The sequence below is a fragment of the Mauremys reevesii genome, linkage group 5 (assembly GCF_016161935.1).
Source record: "Mauremys reevesii isolate NIE-2019 linkage group 5, ASM1616193v1, whole genome shotgun sequence".
Taxonomy (NCBI): Eukaryota; Metazoa; Chordata; order Testudines; family Geoemydidae; genus Mauremys; species Mauremys reevesii.
In genome coordinates, this window is record NC_052627.1 from 6,115,316 (window position 1) to 6,141,120 (window position 25,805).

General features: G+C 43.2%; 1 protein-coding gene across 13 annotated transcripts in view; it reads left to right on the top strand.

Moving 5' to 3' along the window:
* Positions 1 to 25,805, top strand: part of ADGRL3 (adhesion G protein-coupled receptor L3) — an 842,781-nt gene that overhangs the window by 755,409 nt on the left and 61,567 nt on the right. For 12 of the 13 annotated variants that reach the window (XM_039540335.1, XM_039540336.1, XM_039540325.1 and 9 more), the window contains 3 exons: positions 7,570 to 7,738; positions 12,649 to 12,774; positions 17,948 to 18,044. In XM_039540335.1, the coding sequence (XP_039396269.1) occupies positions 7,570 to 7,738; positions 12,649 to 12,774; positions 17,948 to 18,044 (392 nt within the window). Of the gene's footprint in view, positions 1 to 7,569; positions 7,739 to 12,648; positions 12,775 to 17,947; positions 18,045 to 25,407; positions 25,759 to 25,805 lie in introns of those variants that run through there. The other variant, XM_039540337.1, reaches the window with a different exon arrangement.

Genomic DNA, 25,805 nt, shown 5'->3' on the forward strand with positions numbered 1-25,805 from the left:
GACTTTGGGAACACATTTTTAGTAGACATACATAACTGCTTGCATAGTATCTGTGCCTATATTTCACATTGCTATGAATGACCAATGTGATCCTGGCTTTCATTTAAGACCTCACACATGACATTCTCTGGTAAACCAGAATGTACAGACCGGAATCAGGATATTCTTGTAATCCCCTTGCCAGTTGGCATTGAGGGATTAGGGTCACAGAAGCGTATGCCAAGATTTTAAAAATCAGATGCCTATTTTATCCCTCGCCATCCCTTCTGTATCTGGAGAGCTGCCGGATGCTCTCTGCTTTGAAAACCAGGCCATTTAGTTAGCTGCCTAAATGGGGATGTAGGAGCCTAACTTTAGACACCGTTTGGTCCTGCAAACATTGCAGGGAATACAGGAGGTAACGTGGACACTTCTTTCTCACAATGTAAGAACAAGGGGACCCAATGAAATTGAAAGACATGTAACTTAAATCTGATTTTAAAAGATTTACACAACACATAGTTAATCTATAGAACTCATTGCCCCAAGCTACAGTTGAGGTTTTTCTTGGATTCAAAAATGGACTGGACATTTATATGGATAATAAGGCCATCCACCATTCTGTCAGATAGATGAAAAGAAATGTGGGGATTTAGATCCGCATGTCTCAGGGCATAAGCTACTCACTAGTTGCCAGGGGTTAGGAAAAAACATATGGAATTAGATGGGGGCACACAGAGTTTTAAATATGGACCCTCTACAGATTCTTTATACGTGTGTTACAGTTTTGGGGATAATTTATGTTCATTTCACCAAGACTTGGGGTCGATTTTTATTTGCTTGTATCGTATCTAAGTTTCATGCCAAAGCTTTATAGCTATCAGCTACATTTTCCCTCAGTCAGGGGCTGGTAATATATATAATTCCCAGGCTGTAGACCCTTTTCTGTAATTTCTTGTGTGCATTGCAGGCAGTAACACTACACTAGCAATCATAACAACATATAGCACCCCTGAACGTTACCAGGAAACAGGTTCTGCTCTGGTCAGTTTATGGGAACAAATATTTACATGTGAGCTAATCTTTGTAAAACTACTTTAGTTTTTAAATCAAAACAAAAAATAAAAATGTTGTAAGTGACTTAGGAGCCTACATCCCATGAGCCAGAAGTCTGAAACCAATGGGAGTTAGGCACTTAACCTTCTCAGGTTTTGAAAATCCACTAAGGGCCTATCTGCATCTTTAGGCACCTAAATACCTTTGACTATCTGGTCCATGGGACTTAGGCTCCTAAGTGTTACAGTCACTTTGGAAAATGTGTCTTAGGCTTGTAAGTCACTTAAATGTTTTGAAAATTTTACCCTTAGGCACTTTTGAAAACTTTAAGCTAAAAGGCAAATCCAATGATTTCACATTTTGTTTACACAAAGATAAAACAGCCCCTCCAGATACCTTGGAGAAAGGCCATTGCTACTCAGTCAAAAACTTCGAAAAGGCTGTGACAGCTGAAGCTAAGACACTAAGGCTATGTCTGTACCATACACCGCTGGCAGCAGCAGGTAGGGCATGCATAGCTACATGCCGCAATGAAAAGCCTGTTGCATCCAAACTGCGATGTGTCAGTGAAAGGCTTTGGCGGGGAGAAGACGCTGCTCCCCGTGCCGGAGCCTTTCACTGTCGAGAGAAAAGGCTGTGGCAGGGGGAGGCAGCGGGGAAACGCCCAGCTTCACACTGACTTACAAAATTCAGAAAACTAGTTATGAGGCCAAAGCTGCACGCTCTTCCCCTTCACTTCCCATGGCTTGTTGAGGAGGGGAGCAGACCTGTGGACAAAGCCATGCTGGGGACGTGTGGAGGGAAAAGGTAGCTGCCCTGGCTGCTTCTTGCTCTCCCTAGTCACTGCTCCACCTTCTGCAAAGTATCTGCATGGCCCCTATCGGTGAGGCCATTGGGACAGGGAGCAGCCAGGAAAAGCTGCATTGAGTGACATGCTCCTTTCCCCAGCTGCAAACTGGCCAGCTGAGCCGCTGAAGGAGACCACACAGAAGGACTGGTCCTGTCCCTTTTGCCCTTGCCTTGATTGCCTCTGCAGAGATACTTTTTGTGGCTCCTTTTCCTGGGTAGCTGGCTGAAGTGTGCTGCCTGCTGCTTTCCCCTCCCCCTGCCCTCTGCTAGGAGACACTGTGGTCTGCACAAGGGGTTGCTGTCAGCTGGGCAGTGGTGGGAGGGTGCCTGTCCTCTGCCTGGGTACCAAGGTTCCCAGCTGTAGCATCAACAGGCCATAGCAGGGGTCTGTGAGAGGGCTGGCTGCCCTGATGCTCTCGCAGCCCCTCGGAGGCAGAGATGGTGCAGTGCATGGAACCCCAGTTCAGCCTCTCCCCTAAGTTACAGTCAGAGCCCCTGCTCATGGAGGGAAACAGAAACCATCAGGCCCTCAGACCAAGGGCTCTCTCTCTGTAGACTCTTGGTACCAGTGGTAAGCTCCCTTTACTCTGCCCTCCAAACGGGAATCCTACCCCATTCCCAACTCCCACTCCTTTCCCCAGTGAATCAACCCACACCCCTCCGATAGCCTCCCTCATGGGCCCCAACCCAATGACCCTCAGGCTGATTCCTCCTCTCTGGCCTGTTCCCCACCACCACCCCACCTCGGAGATGAGAGCCTCGCATTGGTACTCACTACTTCCCTTCTGCACCCTTTGCTTCCGCTCCTGATGTGATCTGTCTCCCCCAGCAGCGAGGAGAGGAGCCATACCAAGAGCACAGGCTGGGGAGTGACACAGGTGTTTGCTGGCCTGGGAGGATGGTTCAGGGTGGAATTTGCTCCAGCTAGGAGTCCCAGCTCCCAGCAGTCAGAATCCTCCTCATCCTCTACCCCGAGCCTCCCTCCCCAGCCCCCACGGCTTCCCTGCTAGAAAAAAGTCCATATTATGAAGTCAGGTGTCATCCCCCTGGGAAGCTGTTAGATCGGCTTTGCCCCTGGATGGAAAGCTACCCCAAGCATCCGAACACAGCAGAGATCTGCATGTAACCATGACAATGGCTTCTTCCACCCCGGCCTGGGCCTGCATGCTGCCAAGCACCAGAGGCCACGTGTAGGGAAACTGGCCATCCTCTTGTAAGTGAGAGCGTGGCCGTAGTAGAGGGAGGCCAGCCCAGGGTGCACGAGATGGGAGGTGGTGGTCGGATGCTGGAGAAAAGCGATGGGGAGATGACAAAGCACCAACACCACTAGGCTGGTGGTAGCTCAAGCTGGAGGAGGAGGGGGTCTGCCAGCCCAATGGCGTTGGTGATGGTGCGGAGGCGGGAGTCAACTCTGGCATGGGGTGTTGTGCGGTGGAGTTAGCAGAGGTGTGAGTGAGTGCACAGGTAGCCTGGCTAGTGGGTTGGGCGGGGTTGCTGGACCGTGACTGGGGGCAGCTTTCCTACCTCACTCGGGGCCCAGTCCTGATCTCACACCCAGGTAACTCCAGTGACTTTCTGTCTTTTTGGTGGACAACATTGTTCCCGCTCCCCGCCCCCCATAAAATGGAAGTAAATAGGTCAGTACTTTCCTGTCTCCTTGCAATCAGCGGGGAGGGTTTTAGACAATTCTAATGCCATTATCTTTAAAAGAGGGTAATGTCGCCGTCTGACTCATAAATAGGCAACCTGGGAGTTACAATTATGAAAAAAACTAATAATAAAAAGATAAGGCTTCTATAGGACATCCTAATATATTGGACAAAGAATGCCTAAGGTACAGTGAAGCTTGCCATCTGAACATATCAAAGCGTTCCAGGTTGACTACATTAGATTTTCTCTATTAATGTTCCCCATAGACAGCAATGATTTTTTTAAAAATAGATTTCTAAGTCAATTGAAATTTTATAAGCAACAGAAGAAGACTGCGGCTGGGGAGCTACAGAACTCAGGGAATGATGGCTGCTTCCATAAGTGATGCCAGGATGCTGCTGTTATTTAGATCCTCTGATAAGTAAACCAGTCTGGTCAGTGTCTGGGGGACACACCTGAGGAGGAGGCTGTGGCATTGTTTTTGGTAGGCTGGGAATAAGCTTTGGTTATTTCTTACAAAATATTCTTTCTGGCATTATATTCTAATGTTGGTGTTCTTGTCTTTGTCTATGCATTCTTTAGCTATGAGGATAACAGACCCTTCATCAAGTAAGAATGACCTGAATGGCTGATAAATCCCATTTATCAGTGTGGTCTCATGAACCAGCTGGCAGATCAATATTGAAAAATCATTAAAGCTTCTGTCATTCACATTTGAGGCAGAAGAGCAAACTGTGCAGGAAAATGGCCAGGCATACAGCTTCTATGCAGAGTAAACATGCTGCATATGTATTGCCAAACAATTGTCACTTTATCTGCTTCACAATTCCCGATTGGACATCACCCGAATTCACTGCAAATGTTAAAGCAATCTTGTGTAGTACAGACTTGTTATACCAATAGCAGCTTTCTTGTTTCATTACGCTCTGTCGCTCTGTGCATCAACTGTGTTGTGTTGGTAAGGAAGGCTTTGGCTTGGAATTCTTAATGCAATTTAGGGGTAAATTTTCAAAGTGATGCATGGGTATTAATCCATATAACTCCGAAGCTAATGGGGGCTAAATCTCTGTGCAAGGCTTGGAAAAAATGTCTCCTTAAAGATGAGAATGCACAGTTGTCACAAATTGTCAATTTCAGGCTTCCAATCGTGCCAACGTTTGATGTTTTGTTTTTCCATTTCTTTAGAATTGAATTATAAAAAAAAGACTGTGAAAAACTTGTAACAGAAACACAAGTCTGTACAAAGAGCTAAAAACAAAAGGAAGCAAGAAACTTACAAATTATGCACTTTGTATCAACATTCCTTGTCCTGCAACCAAAAAAGAAAAAAAAAAGAGAAAAAGTAGTATAATGGAAGCATAACAACTTTGCAATAGACTTTCAGTTTGTTCTTCTGGTGAAGAGTCCTTTGTGTTCATTTTTTTTTCAGTACCATTGTCATATTCTCTTTCATTTTTCAGTTCTCTTTTCAAGGGTAGGGGATGGAGCAATTTTATGCAGTTTCCAGCCCCTCTTTACCTCCAGGTCTGTTTTCTACATCAGAACTTTGTATATTGCACAGGTTGTGCTGCGTGGCTCCTCTAACCCAAAGATTCCTTTCAGCTGCTAAGGTAGCATATTTCTGTTACTACCATATAAATGGTTCACTCCCTTCTATGCATCTCTGTAGTCTGCGGTGCTCTCCTTAGACTCAAGAACTGGCTGAAACTGGAGATAGGGTAATTTTCAATTACCATTTCAGTCATTTTTAAACAACCAAAATACACAAGTACACAAGAGAAAAATCTTTGTTTCTGCATTACTATTTTTTTTAAATAAAAATGACTTGATTTTGCAATTAAGATCATAATGTGGTCTCCTTGCTGGTGGAATCTTGGCAGGAAAAATATTTAAAACAGCCAAGCTATTAAACTTTATCAAGTGACCGCCTTTCAGAAGGATTATTGAGACTGCATTTTTAATTGCATAGTGCTAAATATTTATTCACAGAATTGACTGGAAATGCTTCAAAGGAGCTGGTTCTGGTTTGCTAGATATATAATAGGGATTTAAAAAAAACCTGTCTAAATAAGTAGTTACCTTAGTGGAGCTCTTCTGGTCACATGGATAAATACATGTTTTATGAACTTCAGTGGAAGATATAATACTGTATTTTCTTTCTGATATTTAAAGAAGAACAACGAGAAACATTGACGCAACAAGAGTGTGTTTCTGTTTAGGACAAACCCTTATAAAAGCACAGGAATTCAAAGTGAAGGCTGACATGTTGCCCTAGTGGCATGACTACAAGATCGGCATCCCCAGCTGCAAATGGCCTGGCTTTCTCACAGGATTTTTCTCTCTCTCACACACACACACACACACACACACACACACTCTCTCTCTCTCACTCTCTCTCTCCCTTAGCAGAATGCAAACCCAACTCCATTCTATCTCAAGCCAAGTGTTTTTTTCAAGCCTGCAATGTCTGAGGAGGTTGAAAATTAGGCAGAATTTGAGCTCACTCCTCCCTATCAGGACCTTGATCCTTCAAGTCCTTCTGCTGTTCCCAGCCGATAGCTCAAAGCTGTTGCACTCCAGGACTGATGTAAACAGAGGGCACAGATGAGGTGAAGCGTTATGGTGAAGGCCTCCTCACTCAGGGGAAGTCAATCCAAAGCCTCTCTCAAAGAAGAAGAGTTAGAAAGAGGAGAGGTGCGAGTGGAGAATGAGCATGTCTGGGCAGGCTTTCAGGTCTGAGTCCCCTCATACCTAAACCAGGTTTACATGCTATAATTCCATTCACTTTGCTAGAGTTACTCCTGATTTACACCAGTGTAAACTAGAGGGAAACCTGGCTCTTGGGCTTAAGCGGTCCTCAAATGAGGCTGCTTGCCCTGCATTCCCCACTTTGGCCACTAGGTGGAAGTTCACATGGTGCCTGCAGAGTAGCGCTCTCATTAAGGTCCGATCCAGCATTCACTGAAGTCTGTGTGATGACTCCTATTCATAGCAATGGATGCTGAAGCAGAGCCTAAGGCAGGACTGGGTTCCATTCTGTTCCTTGTCCTGCTCTTCACGCTTTGGCTTTTGGGTACCCCTATGGAGTAGGGTATCCACCCCTCCATGTGACTTAGCATTTAAAGTTTCAGTGTCGCTTGGGTTAGCTTTGCCCCTTCCTGGATGAGGCTTCGGGCTCTCCTTACACTGAGCTAACAGAAGTAAAACACGCCAGCTGACCTGTTTGTCCAAAGCTCAGAGTGCTTGCCTTAAGTAATCTTGGTTTTTCAAAAAGGAAAAGTCTGTGAACCAATGTCTGGAGTCATTTCTTACCCCTGCAGCCCATCCTAGCAACCCAAGTGAAATGCATTCTTGAGGGGAAGCAGCCACACATTGAGAATATTCCTCCCCCCACCATTAAACTTCAGAACAAAACTCTGAAGTAGAAGCACAGAGAGCTTTCCCCCACCTGACAGCAGGCAAACCAAGTCCCAGAGTCTGACCAGCCACGTGCAGTAGTTTTACCTTGTTTTAACTGGCAATGGTAAAGTTTACCAACAAATCAGAAACTAGGGGAAAAAACAGGAATAAAGGTGCCTTAGTGACTGTTAAATAGGGAACATTTAAAGAAGCTAATCCAACTTCACCAGTGAAACCCGTGGGGGCTAACAAAACAACTCCTTAAAAGGGTTTTGTTTTGTTTTTGTTTTGTTTTTTCTCAGCCATTTGCAGAAACTACATCTACATATCATTTACATATTCACTGCTACTGCATTACAAATGTTTATGGTACAAATCTGCTTTGGTTAAGATAAATTTCTGTCCTCATAACATTTTCATTTTTGTCTCTCTCCTCAAGCTCAAAGATTAGTAAAGTGCATGGAATTTGATAAGCGATTGTGTCAAAAAAAAAACCACACATCCTTGTAACTCTATCTGATTCTTTTTTCTTCTGCTAAAATGATAGTGGAATATAATCACTGCTAGTAGATGTGCTAATTCCTCTATGGATCAAAGATCAATTCCTTTCTGCATTTGTTTTCTTTCTCTCCACAGGTCATGGGTTATAGGTGCAATAGCCCTACTCTGCCTCTTAGGACTGACCTGGGCCTTTGGACTTATGTATATTAATGAAAGCACAGTCATCATGGCATATCTCTTCACCATTTTCAATTCTCTGCAGGGAATGTTTATATTCATTTTCCATTGTGTCCTCCAGAAAAAGGTAAGACAGATTATTCCGCGCTTCATAATAGTGATACAGGGTATTTCGTTGCCTAACAACCACACTATAACGTTACCAATGTGCCTTGCATTTTTATTGAACAGACTTGTTTCTGTTTACATAATAAGGGCTGTATTTAGATTGGAAATTGGAGAGATGCATGAGAATGAGATACCGAATGAGATGTATGGCTGTGGCATAGCAACAATCAGGATGTTGAAGATCACATTATCAAATGCAATACAAAATGGTAGCATGTAGTTTTGAGGGAGGATGTAATACCCATGAGAGTTGTTTGCATTTTAGAGGCCTGATTCTCCATTCACTTACTCCAGTGTTACACTGAGATAACTTCATTGGCATCAATGGAGACATCAGTAACATCAATGAATTTCCTTCGGATTTGCATGGGTATAAATGCGAGAAGAATGGGGTTGTGTATCTTGGCTTAATTTAAATTTAATTTAAATGCAAGAAGGCACTTGGGAATTGCCTGTCTATATCGATGTACATATTAGGTGTTAATAGGAACTGCTTCATTTATTTTTTTTTAAGGGGAAGATTTTCAAATATTTTGAGGTGCACAGGTCCTATAGCACTGCAAGGTATATGTAATAACTGTTCCAAAAAGTCATGGAGAGGTTTTTAAAATCCATTTTGTACAGCATGGAAATTCAGGAGTATGAAAGCTCTTTAAAAAAATTAATTTCTTCTACCGATGTTAAATGTACTTCTGGAATAATAAGGCCAATTTCTCTTTTCAGCTTACAACAGAAAAGAATGTAAGCGCTTGTAAATGTAGGCTCTGATCCTGCCTTGTGACCTGTGTGGCTGGAGAATAACAATGTAGGATTGGGCTCTTGCTGAAATTTGATCCTGTTCTCCACCTACGGGCCACATCCAAAGCCCATTGAAGTCACTGGAAAGACTCCCATTGACTTTAGTGCACCAGGCTGTAGGGGCTTGACCTTGCACCATTCGGGTGAATGGGTATCCTCCCTTTGACTTGAATGGGAGCAGGAACAAGCCCTTGATGAGCCTCAGGGTACTGCATTGCAACTAGTAGGTTGACAAGTAAAGCCTTGGCCAGCAAGTTGTTTGGAAGCAGTTGAGAACCAACTTGCTAAATCATCATGCTTTAAAACTGGAGAAAGAAACTTGGAGTCAGATTTTTGCTCCATGTCATTTCATCTCAAGAGTGATCATCATAAGAGACTTGAATGCTTTAGTTCAAATCCAAATCTGTGATAATGATTCTAAAACTTTTTAACTTCCATGCATAATAATAAAAACGTAGGAAGATGCTGACTACCTTAAAGAGACAAGTCAGCTGAACAGAGCAAATACTGTCAGAAACATCTTTAGGCACCTACAGTATCTGCAGTTGCCCAAGGAGCCATAAGAGTTCTGAGGATTGCCACCTTACTTTAGGCTATTGTTTATGAAAATCTTGACCTAAAAGTTTAGAGCTGCTATTTAGTATCTCAGGTAGCACAATGCAGCATCATTGACTGCACAGTACAGATTGGTTTCAAGCATTTCTTGAAGGTAAGAAACTAAGCAGACCTATATATGTATCTATATTCATACACCAAGCATTTACTGATGTATTGGCATCGGGTGCATGATGTGTTCTTACTGTTTTAATGATAATGACCCAATTCAGCAAAACATGTCAGCACAAACCTTATTTTAAGTACCTGAGTAGCTCCAAGGAAATCATGAGGATTACTTATATGCTTAAAGTTAAGTGCATGCCTAAATGCTTTGCTGGCATATACTCAGTAAGAGCAATGTAGTTACTTAGTCACTTTTAAGCAGCCATATTGCTACAACCTAAGTTAAAAAAAAAAAGAAGAAAACACCAGAATTCTCCACCAAATCCACTGGGGTTTAGAGGAGAAAAGAAAACTCTGCTTGTAAATGAACCGATGGCATTTTCACTTAAATGTGGAGAAAATTATAGAGCTTCTGAGCCTTCAGGAGAGCCAATTCTTCTTTATTACAGCATGTATGTGGAAATGTTAATTTGACCTTTTAATAAATGAATCATTAAGGGCTAGATTGTGATTCCCTTATTCACGTTGAGTAGCATCTTACTCTGCAGGCAGTCGCATTGTCGTGGGGCATCAGGCACCACTCAGCATGAGTAAGGAGAATTCGTCTGTCCCATATTAGGCTTTGTAAATTCTGCCATCTATATACATGATATATAAAATAGAAGGGAATCCTGCTAATCTCAGTCAAAAAGAGCAAACAAGGGTGGCACGAGCATGCCCTTGAAACAATTCTCTGCTGAATACGCTGTTCAAAAAGCATTTGCATTGGATCTGTGCATCTGTTTCAGTGTTAAGTGCAGTATCCTCTAAGCTGGTTAACGATGACAAGAGAATGCAGTTATACCCTGAGTACCTATACACCTCCAGTGTCTCCTGAGTCAAAGGCCTGCCTGCCTTTCCAGCACTGACTCTGAGAGGGCATCTGATAGATATGCAAGTCTTGTTGTGTGTTACTGCTGCTCTGTATTTCTAACAATTTACTAGTCTATATATAGCACAGATTAGGAAAGAGGAAGGCACTTAAACACATGCTCAGGTCCCATTGGGTGTGTCTACACTGCCTTGTAAATCCAGATCTGTGGGACATGGGCTAGTGGACTCAGCGTTTCCAAGCTAACGCCTCGGTATCCACATGCATTATAAATCTGAGTTATGGTTGCTGGACCCAGGTTTAGTGGTGCTGGAATTAGGGGTGCTGCAGGTTCTGCCACACCCCCGACTTGAAGCAGTAATAACAAACACCAAATACATGGTTTCCATGGCTACCATCATCAGCGCCGTCACTATAAAAATTGTCCCAGCACCCCTGCCCAGGTCTCAGAGCAGTGCTAGCGCAGCCATACTGCAGTGCACAGACCTTCTGCGGCTTGAGCTGCGTCCACACTGCAGAACGACAGGGCTTTGACCCGAGTCTCAGCAGGACTTGGGCTCGGATCCACCCCCCAAACCTGAGTCATACCCCAACCTTGGTGTGCAGTGTAGACATACCCATTGACAGCTTTACATGCAGTCCTAAATAGGGATTCTTTTGTGAGCCTAGGCCCCAATGCTTATTCTGGAGATTCTGACGCCCTTACCCCAGTCCAGTAGCACTTATTCCATGCCTAGTGCCATTGACTTCAGTGGATCTGCCTGTAGCGTATTCAACAGAAGGCCCATGTCAGATTCTGGCCCGTTAAGTGCTAATTTCAGCAGCTGCTGCTGAGGTGTGGGTTGTGCTCTTCTGGTGTTTGTATATTTCTGGGGAGATGGGGGCTTCATTTCTCCATTAAACCTGTTTCAGCTGTCAGTGGTTTGGGTTTGCTCTGCTCTCTGACTCCTTAATGATTCTAGTCAGATGTACAGTGTTTCCTTTTATGAAGAAGTTGGATTTCTTTCAAGTCTGTGTTTCCTGTACACCCTGTTGCTCTAACTCTCAGCCCTCTTGCAAATGTTTGTTTTCTAGCACAGCACCTCTTAATGGCATTATAGCATTCTGGCCATTCCAGCACCGGATGCCTATTTTACACTCTTTGGCCAGAATCTCTCCTCTCTCGTGCCAGTTTTACGACAGTGTTCTGGCGTTGATTTCAGTGGGATACTGCTGATTTACGCCAAGGTAGGGGAGAGGAGAATCCAGTCCAGCCCCTGGATTTTGGGTATCTCTTTCCCTGAACCAAGGGGTTGGGAGAGGGATTATTTGGGGGGGGGGCATTTTCTTTCTCTCATGGACTGGAAAATCAGCACATAGCTGTGGTGGGAAGCAGTCGGTGGCTAATTAAAGGAATTGAATTATTTTCTCTCAGCAAAGGACTGATTAGGCACTCGAGAGCACATTGGGCACTCATGGTATTGTGTTTGTCTCAAGCTTTTATGGAAAGGCCTAATAAAAAACCCCTGTAATCTGCTATTTAAATAATCGTTTCGCAGATAGGTTTCTGAAATGCCCACAGGAACAGTGGAGAGAGATTTAATCAGAGAGCAGTGAGCACAGTGTGCTCACAGACTAACCTCTGCTGGTCTCCTACTGCATTTACATTTCACGTGGCGAAGTAAAGTGGCCTTTTTTCACATTTGTGGCACAGCCTGAGATCACCCAGCTCAGCAGATGACCCATTTTCACTCTGACCTCTCCCTGGTCTCCATGCATGTGCAGTCTAAATTATACACACACTCCAAACTTTTGCAGTGCCTAGGGCCTCAGTTGGGGGGATGTCAGTGTAGTTCCATTGAAGTCAGGGGAACGACATCAATTTCTGCCAGCTGAGGATCTGGCTCATTTTGTGTGCTAGAGAAATTACCCCATAAACTCCTCAGTCTTGTCTGCCATATTATAGGGCTTTATGAGGGCGTTTGCACCATTCCCACCAGTTCTACACACAGAAGTCTTCATTTCAAAGACTGTCAGTTTCACAGTTTTCTGGAGTTTGAATATATATATGAAATCAATTCCTCTTATACGTTTCTTTTTTTGTAATTTTCTTCCTAGTCCCCTGCCAGAAGCAATAACTTGTAGCACCATGATGAGCTGATATGCCAGTTCATACCAAATCTATGAAGATATCATTTTTGGGCATAAATAGAATGTCTCTAGTTTCTCTCGTGCTGCTTTGATGTGCCTCAGAGGTAGCTAAATTCTACTGATATCAGTGAACTGCTTTCCTACATAAAAGCAGTCCCTTATGACATCATAAATGTAGAGCTAATGTGTTAGGAGAACACTGTTGAAAGGTGTAATGGAATTCTTCTAAATGCACAGAAACAGCTATAATTTTAATGAATCACAGAGGAGGAAAAAAACTGTTGAAAATCTTAAGTCTCAGGCTGGAGGGGGAGTTGCCCACTAATGGAAATTACTGTTTAATTGGCTAGGTACGTAAAGAATATGGAAAATGCCTGCGCACACATTGCTGTAGTGGGAAAAGTACAGAGAGCTCCATCGGCTCAGGAAAAACATCTGGGTCACGGACTCCTGGACGATATTCCACAGGCTCACAGGTAAACCGTGTATGTTCACCAGAAAGGGATGCTTCTTACCTCCCTGCTAATATAGTTATTTGCATCGGGTGATCTGTAGGCAAAGGATTCATTTCTGGAAATGAGACATCCCCTTGGACAGGTACATCACTTTGTGCAGTAACAATCCATCAGTCAAGGAGGCTTCATTTGCTTGTAAAACTGATGGGGGAATAAGTTGATTATAAAACTGATTTGATAAATGGGCAGCTCAAAGTCTTCCTGTTTGGTATCATTCTTTCACTTCTGAACGTCATGGGTCACACTCTGCTCTTTGTTATAGGGGTGTAATCTGTAGCAGTTCCATTAGAAGTCAAAGGAGCTGCTTCAGAGTTTCGCCAGTGTGATGCAAAACAGAATTTGGCCCCATGCTTTCAGATGTGACATCCCTGAATTGAGCATAGTTTGGTGACCTTAGGTTGTAATTACCATTAGCATCCCTTAAGCAGTCCTTAAATGAGTTGAGGTGAAAACAAAGGTGTTTTTCTCCAAGGCTAAGGAATGTATGTTTTATATGACCAGGTTACTGTGCTATCCCGACAAAATATTTATGCTGATAAACAACAGCAGCTAAAAATCTTGTATAGGCTGGGTGCTGAGGCCTATCACTTTCTGGCAGTAGTTGTTTTAATTTGTTTGTTGGTTTACTCAGTTTCCATAGTTTATGGATCTCTGCAAAGAATCAACTGAGATTCAAATAATATTATTTATTTTCTAAACTTTATTATGCTCTGGTCAACCAAAAATTCTATTTTTATTTTGTTTAGGAGTTTGGCATTTTACTCCCTAACTTATGTAAGGATGCTGATTTATGAAGAACAGTTCATATAAAATGAAGTAGCTGACTCCTTAATCAAGAGAAACCAAACACACACTTATTCTGCATTACTAAAGGATCTAATTATATTTGCCAATTCACCTATTAAATTATGAAAGAAACATGCGGTGAATAACAGGTTATAACCTGTCAGGAAAACATAATTTGTGATTTATGTTGTCTTGGAAGTAAATTGTTATTTATTTTAAGTTTTCCAAGGTGTCATTCAAGAGTTGTATTCTGACATCTGCTAGGGACTGCACACACTCAGCACATATAGGAATGGAACATTGAGCCTTTCACTTCTTGGTCAAAAGTGTCTCTGTGGCTGGCCATCCTGCGCTTCTCACAAGCATTACAACACACAAATAAAATTACAGCAGAAAATGGATGATGCTCCTACTGGGTTATAGAGAGTATCTAATGCCATTTATTTAACATTTGTGCACATTGACTCAGAGTGTTTTACAGAGAAATGGCATGAGTTTGCTTTGCAGCATTCTATTAAGCATTTAGGGGAGGTATAGCTCAGTGGTTTGAGCATTGGTTTACTAAACCCAGTGTTGTGAGTTCAATCCTTGAGGGGGCCATTTGGGGATTGGTCCTGCTTTGAGCAGCAGGTTGGACTACCTGATCTCCTGCAGTCCTTTTCCAACCCTAATAATCTATGATTATTTTATAGCAAAATACAAGCTGCAGGGGAAGATAAACCACATAAAATATTTTTCCCTGTAAAGATACTCCAAAACATCATAATTAATAATCAGGAACAATTACGCCAAAGAAATTAAACAAGCTTCTCCACCATTAGTAATTACATATTTAAAAGGGTCATGCTTTACATTAAAGTTCCATTCATAAAAATGTTTATAATGGATTAATAAGTGATTAATAGATGATTTAATACTGAGTAAATCAATTGTCATAGAGTCCAATGGATACTTACACAGTTTTCCCATTCCATGAGAATTTGATTTTTTTTCTGATCTAAATCTCACAAATTTTCAAAAACCAAAAATCAATTTATAAAAAAAAATCAGTTCCGTTCAATCAAATAATTTCATTTTGATAATTCCAAAATGTTTTGTTTCCATTTCAAGGTTTTTTTAACCTTTTGTTAGCGTACATGTATGAACATTTCGAAACAAGAAGTCTGTTTTATTCAAAACACTGAAACGTTCCTGTTCAACAATCTGAAAACTTTATTAACTAAAAATGTTTCGATTCAGGTGTTTCATAAAAACCATCACTGTTTTGCGAACAGTTTCTGTTTTTCCCACAAACTGGCATTTTCCAATGAAAAAACGTTTAATTGGAAAATTCCCAACCAGCTCTGTTCATAACCATCTGTTGCACCTTCTGCTGAAACGTTTATAACTATAACACACACTGCTCATGTCTATAACCTGCTTATGACGTCTATTAACACTTTATAAATCATTTGTAAATGGAATCTTAATATACAGTGTGACCAAAATGGGTTATTGTGGAGTTTTCAGCTAGGGTTGTCAAGAACCCTAAGGGTGGTGGACACCTGCCTAACTCCTTTAAAATTCCTCAGCCGTCCCAGGCTTCACATTTCCATAGTGCAGAACAATGCTTCCTCTCCCGTGTGCCGTCTCACCCATGTCATAGGTGAGGGCTGAGCAGGTATCTCCCTTGGGCTCATCCCTGGGTTTCTCAGTGTCCTTGGAGGTATGTGGATGTTTTCCCCCATGTGGTGGAATTATTGACTCACAGTGTCATAGAATCATAGAATATCAGGGTTGGAAGGGACCTCAGGAGGTCATCTAGTCCAACCCCCTGCTCAAAGCAGGACCAACACCAACTAAATCATCCCAGCCAGGGCTTTGTCAAGCCTGACCTTAAAAACCTCTAAGGAAGGAGATTCCACCCCCTCCCTAGGTAACCCATTCCAGTGCTTCACCACTCTCTGAGTGAAAAAGTTTTTCCTAATATCCAACTTAAACCTCCCCCACTGCAACTTGAGACCATTGCTCCTTGTTCTGTCATCAGGTACCACTGAGAACAGTCTAGATCCATCCTCTTTGGAACCCCCTTTCAAGTAGTTGAAAGCAGCTATCATATCCCCCCTCATTCTTCTCTTCTGCAGACTAAACAATCCCAGTTCCCTCAGCCTCTCCTCATAAGTCATGTGCTCCAGCCCCCTAATCATTTTTGTTGCCCTCCGCTGGACTCTTTCCAATTTTTCCACAGCCTTCTTGTAGTGTGGTGCCAAAACTGGACACAGTACTCCAGATGAGGCCTCACCAATGCTGAATAGAGGGGAATTACCACATCCTTCTATCTGCTGGCAATGCTCCTACTTATACAGCCCCAAATGCCGTTAGCCTTCTCAGCAACAAGGGCACACTGTTGACTCATATCCAGCTTCTTGTCCACTGTAATCCCCAGGTCCTTTTCTGCAGAACTGCCGCTTAGCCAGTTGGTCCCCAGCCTGTAGCAGTGCATGGGATTCTTCCGTCCTAAGTGCAGGACTCTGCACTTGTCCTTGTTGAACCTCATCAGATTTCTTTTGGCCCAATCCTCTAATTTGTCTAGGTTCCTCTGTACTCCCCATCAACCCCAATGATGTTCTGCATAGGGGAAAAGGAGAGGTTGCCCTGCATCCTTTGTACCTGAGCAATACCTTTGATTGCATAGGATTCTGTTAAAGATCGAGGCTGATAATAAAACCATCTGCTTTCCATTCGCTGCCAGCATATGGGGATAAGTAGCTCAGTACAGCAGTTTGCAGGCATGAAGCACAGCCACACACACACACCAACACTGCACACATTTCCCCTGCCTAATCCATCTCTTTGGGCGGGGGGATCATGTCCCAAACTCCTTGTATGTGGCTGTTCTCTAAGCCTGCTCTGCTGGGTCTGTCCAAACTCAACAAAGTGCAGGACACCTTCCATGTTCGGCTACGTGGAAAAGCACAATGCTTACTGCTCTGGGAACACTCCCAGGGCTCAGCTCTCATGCACTGAGGAGCACGGACTCTTTGACACACAAACTAGGAAAGATGAGGCTGCCCATGGTGACACTACAGTGCAAGCCATGTGTACCTCAGACTTCATTCTCCCACTGCCATATACCCCAATGTGATGCTGGTGTGACTCCTTCAGGCCCCTTATTATTATTATTGTAGTAGCATTTTTATACTGTAGCTTGAAGCTAGTTCATCCGGAATCGTTCTCCCTGCGTCAGGAGACAAGGAGAGATGACGGAAGCCACAACCCCAGACTGGGTTTCCCCACAGCAAAGGCGGATCATGTGTGCAAGCCCATGACAGTCCCAGTTGTACAGCATTGCAGCAAGTTCAATTGGCCACCTCTCATCCTGACATTCAGCAATGCAGCTGGGAAATATATCTCTTTGGACCCTTCCTCCAGATAATGGGGAGAAAATCAACCAGCAATCAGGAGCCAGATTTTCAAAAGAGCTCAGCACCCAACACCTCCCATTTAGGCATCTAAATAAGTGACTGGGTTTTCCAAAGGGGATCAGCTTCCATCTTCAGGCACCTAAAAGAAAGGATCAGATTTTCAAAGAACAACAGGTGCTACTCAGAAATGAGTTGGTCTGAAAAACTGCCCCTGCTCGCAGCTGCTTAGCCAATTGGAAATGTGTCAGTAGATTTTCCAAAGCACAGGCTTGGGGATGAGGCGGTGTGGTGTGAGTGACAAAGGTAAATGCCCCATGACCCATCTGAAAGACAAAACAGAAGACCGCTAAATCTGGGATAACACAACAAGACCTCTTCAATAAATGCTATACCATAAATGTCAGAATCTTCACTGTTTTTCATTAGGGGAATATAACGTCTCTTGTTTTGTGGCTGTATTTATTTCTCACATTCCCCACAGTGGATAATAAACCTCTAGAAAACTTGAGCACATCCAAAGATGCCTAGACATAAACAACTATTCCAGTATACTTGAAAAAAAAACAGATACAAATCAATATACAACAAGGGAATTTTAGAAGCATTCATGCTATTTTTTGTGAGTTAGTTTCAGTCATTCAACACTACATGGCTGGAACAATATCTTGCATGGAGGTTATTTTGTGCACGGTCTGTTCTGCTTGTTTATTAATATTTAGAAACTATATGGTATCCTGCGATGGAGATACAAATTCATGTTCTGAAGCCAGGCAGCAAGTGTCTGGTATGCAATAGGCGGGTGATAGCCAATCAGAAACTGCTTACTTATACCTGGATAGGAAGATGTCTCTAGACATGCCAGTAAGCCATCTTTAGTGAGGCAGAAAGAAATCTATCTGCAGCTGCTAAAAATTCATTACCTGTGTGGTTCAATCCCTCTTCAGAGCCGGATCCGTAGAATGTGGAATGACACAGTTCGAAAGCAGTCCGAGTCTTCCTTTATTACCGGAGATATAAACAGTTCAGCTTCACTCAACAGAGGTAATTATAGACTGGTTTTCTTATCTACAACTTTTATGATTATTTTTAAGTAGTCTGAAATTTATTCCCCTTCCTTCTCCCCAAACCTCAAATTGTGCCGGACCTTATTCACTGTGACAAGACTGTTACATCACAGAATGAAATGCAGTTGGAGTGCAGTGTATTCCAGTGTCCATTAACTGGGAAGGGTTTTTTGTTGGGGGTGAGGTGTTGTTTGGTTGGTTGGTTTTTTTTTCCTTGTTTTAACATATGCATTTTCAAGAATATAATTTCCAAAAAAGTTAAGAAATTTAAAAAAACCTTTTGTCCTACGGTCGACAGCTACAGCTATCAGCTGGTAAGCCATCAGGCCTCATTGCTAGCAGTAAAAATGGGCAGTGATGTGGCTGTACAATCCGTTAAGCCACATTGTCCCAGGTATAAAGCAATTTCATAGTATTTGTAGAAGTAACAAGATACTGCAGAACACACACTTAGACAAACCTGCACACTTGGAACAAAATAATTGTTAGTGATCTTAATATCTATGAGTGCCTGACTTATGTGAGCTGTTCAGAGCTCTGGGAGGGAAACATTATTGGAAACGTGTAGCAATGGAGTAATGGTAAACAAAATACAACACCTATTGCAATGTGAAATCTTGGCATATTTTAAAAGGTTTCCCGTTGAGTTTTTTCCAGGAAAAAGGATTGTATGGAATTATTGGATCTCCTAAGCCTCCCAAGCTGCCCTGTTCGCCTCTAGTTAAATTATTTTGATGGCTAACTCTGGGCCGAATCCTAAGGGCTGTACTTGCTGCCAAATTCTGCTCCCTGTTTTACAACAAAAATCCACCAGATAAATACTGGTGAAAACAGAGGACAAGATTCGGCCCTCAGGGTCTGATCCACCTCTCATGTATACCAATGTAAGTCTGAAGTAATCCCACTAAAATCCATGGAGTTGTTTCCATGTAAAGATGCTATGACAAGAGACTCGGGATATTGGTGCTTATTTGGTCCTTATTCAGGCAAAATTCCCGTTGACTTCACTTTGAGTTTTGCCTAAGTAAGACCAGGCAGGGAGAGCGTGAAGATTTTGAATCTCTAATTAGTGATGAGTCACTACAGTGCTCTGGGAGATCAAGAAGGTTGGACTGAGTTCAGATACATTCCCCGTAACCTTTTGAAGGAGAGAGTAGGTTACTAATCCTTTGTGTGTTGCTGTCCCATTACACCCACTTGTCATCAATTGTTTTGACTTGTTAATATAATTGTTTGCAGTTAATTCATTGAAGCAAAGGGTAGATTCAGTCTTATAAAGGGCACCCCCATCACAGAAACTTCCTTTAAATTTGTTTGGTCCAAACAGGTTGCCATTTTCACCTCTTTCCATCCCTCACAGAGAAGAGAGAGGGCAGTATGGCTTTTGTGGTGCTAATTAGGAGGGTTTTGATTTGCAGCATGAGGGAGTTTGCAGTCGACTTGCCCTCACATTCAGGTAGAGTGCAAACAATGCTTTTGCAAGCAGGATGTTTTGGGTTCATGAAGGGAGGCAGGGCACCTCTGTCAGCTCAGTCAGTTTTGTTCCAGAATGAAAATCTCTTCTTAAACTGAGAAAATCGGGATATGGCTCCAAAGTGGTCACCTTCTGCAACTTCCTCCCAGATCTGGCAGGACAACGTTGAGAGATTCCCACCCCAGCAATATTATTAAGCCCTGATTATGCAGCCCTGATTGTTCTGCCTTTGGTTAGCACCTACCAGTGGAGTTGGATACCATATTCCACATTTTCTTTTGTGTTGATACAAGTATCTGTAGAAATGGGGACTACAAAACTACCTTGGGAGTTAACACCTTCGAAGAAGCACGTGACCTCTTGTTACAAAGGGCAGTAGGCAAGAACATCATGTCTGAAATTAACACAACTCTTTGAGCCTGTCTGTGAGTTCATTATTAGGCAGCCCGTTTATAAAAGGTACCCATTGACTTGAACTTCATTCCTGTGGATTTGGAAGGGATGTCCCCTCTCACACTTTTTGACCAAGTCTTAGCAATGTTGTTTAACTCTATTTGTATAAGTTGTATTTCCTTTGTAATTAACCACATTCTGTTCATTGGTGTCCTTCTTCATACCCCCCAAATTGAATTCTGCCAAGCCTAATTGTAGCTCATGTGCTCTCTTTAATCTCAGTTCTGCTGCCAATCATCGCATCACATCCTTCTCAAACCAGGCGCCTTGCTCACTTCGTTTCAATTCTGCCTCCATGCTTGTCCCTTTATTGTGATTAGCAATGGACATTGGTTCACCATTTGAGTTGTCCACCTGCCAGTCTTATTAGTCCCCTTCTTTTCTCTCTTCTGTCTTCCAGTGGGTCTCTGGTTTGGGATCCGCCTGAGGCATCCCATCTGCACTAATGCATCCCCCTCTGCAGATATAACCATGTCTTCATTTTCTGCCAGGAAATACTTGCTCTGTCATTACTTCTTCCAGCTCTGTATATCCAAACTGATATTCCACTCACTGGTGAAAGAGCCCTGTCAACTATAATGTCACCCCTTCACCTCCTCTGTTATTCTAGTCTACTTATCCTGTCACAAACTTAAGGCTTGGCCCAAACTCCCTCCCTGGCCTCTCTGTGTGCCACATTTTCTAACTGAAAATCTGCTGACTTTCCCCTCCGAAATAGTGTCGTCACTAAGAATCATCCTGATCATTTCTTGGTGGCAACTTAGTTATAGATTAGTCCAAAATACACCAGGCCTGGTTCTCCTTTCACTTCTGCCTGCTTTACTCCAGTGTAGGTTATGGTGGCATTGTACCACTGTAACTCGGGAGGAAGTGAGTGGAGAATCTGACCTGTTGTCTCTCCTCCAGTTCCAAAAGCAAGAGCACATAACTGTCATAATCAGAAATCCCTTCTTGTTTCAGGATCCAAGTTGACAGCATCTTCCTAGTATTCAATCTCCACATCTTTCTCTCCCCTTTTTCTACCACAAATCTGACTTCTTCTCTTTCTATCCCCGATTCTTCTCTCTCCACTCTGAGAATCTCCATCCAGCAATCAAACCTCTTATTGATGTGACTGTTTCCATTTTGCAGTTTCAAAATTGTCTCCCCTGTAACTCCAACGCTTTCTGCAGTAAAACCATCAGATCTTAGTTCTGGAGCCTTTCAAAGTCCCCATAATGATGCCTCTTCTTTAGTCTTGTCGTCTCTTCCTTGTGCATTCCTACTCTGTAATATCTTTCCTGCATGACACAGTAACTTGCACACAATGCTTTACCTCTATCAGCCAGGAGTCAGCTGTAATCTGCCCTGGATCATTCTGTGTGAAAGGTGCTGTGTGAGTGTATTGTGTTGTACTCCTCCTCTGTCTTGGAATCAGTGCTATTGTGGTGTAGATGCCTTTGCGTATAGTGGGCTGCGCTGTCCCAGGTCTGAGAGGTGACAACGATGAGAGTCAAACTGAAAAAAGTGTCCTTAGTAAGAGCATGAGCTGAGGAACGAGTCTCTCTTTATCTGCATGACGGTCATGGGGCAAAAGGTTCTAAAGTTCTTGATTTACAGGTGTAACACTGACAGAGCATGGTTGTTAGCAAGCAGGATCAAACCTGGGACCTCTGGAGTTTAGTGTATGATCCTCTACTGCTTGAGCTAAAAGCGATATGGTCCTTAGCTAAGGCTGTAGGGCAGACTCATTGATAGCTCTCTAAGTGGTCTTGGTGCCACTAGATGGGACAGAACATCACACCCCGGAGGTGTGTGGGTTACACAAGGCTAACATGTTGAGCATCTTTTTCGGTGATAACTGTGCCAAGAGCCTACAAGTGCAAGGTAGAGTGTCACAGCAACGGCAGGTGTGTTATATGGACTGTGAAATCAATGTGTAACCACCTGCTTGTGTCCCCTTCCCATAGCCATCCCTTTGACTGAACAGTCTCCCAAGTCAGCCCCTCTTGTGTATGTGTCCCCTTTTAGCCTGCCGACACAGCTGTGCATGAAGTGTTGTTATTCATAAACTGCAACTGAACTTCAGTAATGGGATGCAGAGGGATGTACTGACGTGTGGGAGCCCCTCTTCTTCTGGAAGGTGGGAGATACGGAAGAATTGCCAGCGGAAGAGCTCTGCAGTGTGGTTGTCTCATGCATGGGCCTTGTAGAGCGGGTAACTGTTTAGGAGCTGCTCTCTTGTAATAGCCTGTCACATGGTACAGAAATAGGGAAGCTCACGTTGCTATTAATTATTATTTGTATTGCAGTAACACCTAGGGGCCACAGTGAGGTTTCAGCGCCCCGATGTGCAAACGGGCCTTACCTCAAAGACCTTCCAATCTCCATCTCAGCTTTGAGTTAGATTGCTTGAAAGTAGCAGTTATTGATTTATGCTTTGCAAATTGCCAGCGTGACAGAGACCTCATTTGTGGGTCTGCTGGTTCTGCAGAAAACTTTTGAGTAGATCCCGAAAAATGGGTTCAGAGTAACAGGGGACTTGCTTAGAGAAATTTGAACCTTCCTTGTGCTGCAATCAAAGTGCAGATGAGATTTCTCTCCTCTTCCTCCCTTACAGATAAGTGATATGGCACAGAGAGAGCCATGTTGCCTTTCCCTGTTTATTCCCACTTAGCAGTGACTAATCTGAACATCCCTGTCTTTTCAACTTTTCTGGTGTCCTACGCAGCCTTTGAGAGAGCTCTCCATGAGAACGCTGGTGCAGTTCTGACAGCCTCCCCCAATAACCAGTCATGTAGCAAAGCAGCGATGTGGCTCCAATCCATTTTTCACTCATGTCTTGTCAGAGCCATTATTGTCTCTCTCAGGGTATCAGACTGTCAGAGTAGAAGAAATTTCGTAATAAATCGTATGGCACCTTATTTGAATTCACGTTTCCAACCATATTTTAGGGATGTTTTTTTTTAATATAGTTTTGGAGGAAAATGCAATTGGAAAAAAATGTAAATGGCGGTTGTCTGCTGTTGATGGGTTATACAAATGAATGTTCTTTCTTTTGGAAAGGCAGCTCAGTCACCGAGGAAAAGGCTTGTGCAGTACAGTTTGTTATTGTCACCACATGCTATTTTGTTAACATGGAGTGCGTCGAAGGTGCTGCGCGTGTCCATAAGAGTGGTCACATTAGGGGAACTATCAGTTCACTGATTGCAAATGTTAATCATGTCTTAATATATTTTACCCTTTTGGAAAATAGTGGGATAGAGATGATACCACTAGAGTTCTATGGAATTTAAATAGGGGTCTGAAGAAATGAACTCTAAAAGCCTGTAAAGTTGAATAGAGAACTATATCCCTGCTCTAGAATTCCATGCTTGGCGTAAAAATGCTACAGAAAGGTTATTATTCCACTTCTATAGGAATTCTCTTCTTGCCTGATTCCCTGTATATGTGAGCTGACTTGCAAATCCATGTCAGGCCCCAGTCCTGCCATTAGATCCATGCAGGTGTGTGCCCTTGTGACAGTCTGAGGTTTTAAGGCCAGAAGTTACCATTATGATAATCTAGTCCAGCCTCCTGCATAACACCGGCCAGAGAATGTCACTCACTGATGCCTGCATCATAATTTCCAGTTGAACTACAGCACATTTTTAGAAGGACAGAAAGAGATCTTCACTTTCACATTTACCGAGAGGACTTGGGCAGCATGTGAACCCAGGACCTCTCACAACCTAGGCAAGAGTCTTAACTTTAGGCAACAAACCCCCGAAGTGCCATTTGTATAAAAGTGCCAGGCATGGGCATCCATCCAAACAGATTCAGTTGCAGGATTGGGGCCTAAATGTGTAGGGACGCTGTGTGAGGGGACAGAAGCGGCGATTGTTAGGGGCATGGTGCTGCTGTGAGGTAGGGAATGTTTAAATATGGAGACTGTGCATAGATGTGTACATGTGGGCATGCACATGGAGGACAGGTCAAGAGTTAGGGCCAGAATTGCCACATATTAAACCATGATCATTGTGAAGTCCAGAGGCCGCATGATGCCAAGTTGCTGGTGATTGTGATTGGAAAGGAAAGATTCTCTTCCTCATTAGAAACCAGAGAGCCACATTCAACCCCCCGTCACCCCTATGTAAAACTACTGAAGTATGGTTTGTAGCCATGTAAACAAGGGCAGAATTTGCCCAGTTCTTAAGAACCCCATCCATTACATAAATGTTTTGTTTCTCTCTGCCTTATTATTTCTGCTCTGTATTTTTATGTCAGCCACAAAGATATAATCTCAAGTGTACACGGGAAAAGGGGGAATGATTGCTACTGTTTTCCGAGATAATCAGTTTAATGTCAAATTCATGCACATTCCATCATAATGAACAGAACAAACTGAGCTCAAATTCAAACAGTGGGAATCTGACTCAGAGAGAAAATTAAAATGAGTAACGTTAATATCCTGATTTCTAACCCAAGTGAGACCTGATCATTCTCAGAACTAAATCTTCTGTCAAATCCCTCCTACCCACCCCAAAATATAATTAAGTTGTGATTTCCATTCTGAAACAGTATCTGTGCGGTGAACTCAGCAGGGACTGCTGTCGGTGTATGTCGAGGTGGGTGAGTGAAATTTAACATTCTGTCCAGGTGGCCATGTTATGCTGAGTTTTTAGGTAGCAGGCTTTCAGAAAATGCACTGAAACTTTACGTTCTCCATGCAGCAGAAGTCTGATGTGGGACTTTGCCCCCGGTGTCAGTGCTTGCACCAGTGCCCTAGCATGGTAGTAAGGGGGCACTGTTAAATTCCTGGTACTCCAAATACTGCTACTTCCAGTTCTTGCCATAACCAGAATTTCCAAGCACTTACCAAGGACAGAGATGGGTTCTGTTCAGATTTTCGGCAAAGCTTCAGCTTGCACCTTCATTTCACCTGAACTCAGGTGCGCGCACACCCACACACGGATGTCACTTGTCACATACACAGTGGCAGCTGCGAAATGTCACATGAAAGCAGCTCAGGACTCCAACTTGAAGTGGTTTCTATGGGGCCTGGTGTGGTGGGACCCTGATCCTTGATGCTACCATAATACAAATAATAAATAGCCATCAAACTGATGCTTCCTGCGAGATTCAGGCAGGTCCAAGAAGACACCTGCCCATCTGCTCCTACACCCTGAAATATGCAGACCATTCAGTGGCAGCCATGTTGTTTCACAATGCAAGCAGGGATAGCTCTTTCCATTTTTACCTGCTTTTTATGTATGCAAGGCGAAGAAACAACCAGCACTTTAGAAGATTTACCGCAGAGGGACGGAGAAGGTGCAGAATTCTAAAGGAGTGGGGGAGGCATTGAAATACACTGAGTGGGAAGGCCCGTGGAGTAGCATCACGCCATTGTCATGCAGGTGAACCTACTTTGTGTCCCCATCTCTCTTCTCCCCAGGCTGACAGAGGCTGCGATTGCTGTGGAGACAGCATGCCCAATCACCGGAAGTGTCTGATGTGACTCACCAACAAACCTCTCTGTTGAATTAATAGAGATAATATGAATGTTCTTGGAACACATCTTTCCTGAGTCAGAATTTCTCAAGGCTCCGTCTCAAAATTAATATGGCATCCAACACACCAACAACTATCCTATGACCTTTAAGAACGTGGGAACTGCCATAATGGGTCAGACCTGTGATCCATCTAGCCCAGTATCCTGTCTCTGACTGTGCCCAGTACCAGAGCATCTGGGGGAGTGTACAGATCAAGTTATACTTTTGGCCATCACAACATTGCAGTGCAATGAGTTACACAGGTTGATGGTATGTTGTGTGAAAAATACTTCCTGGTGTT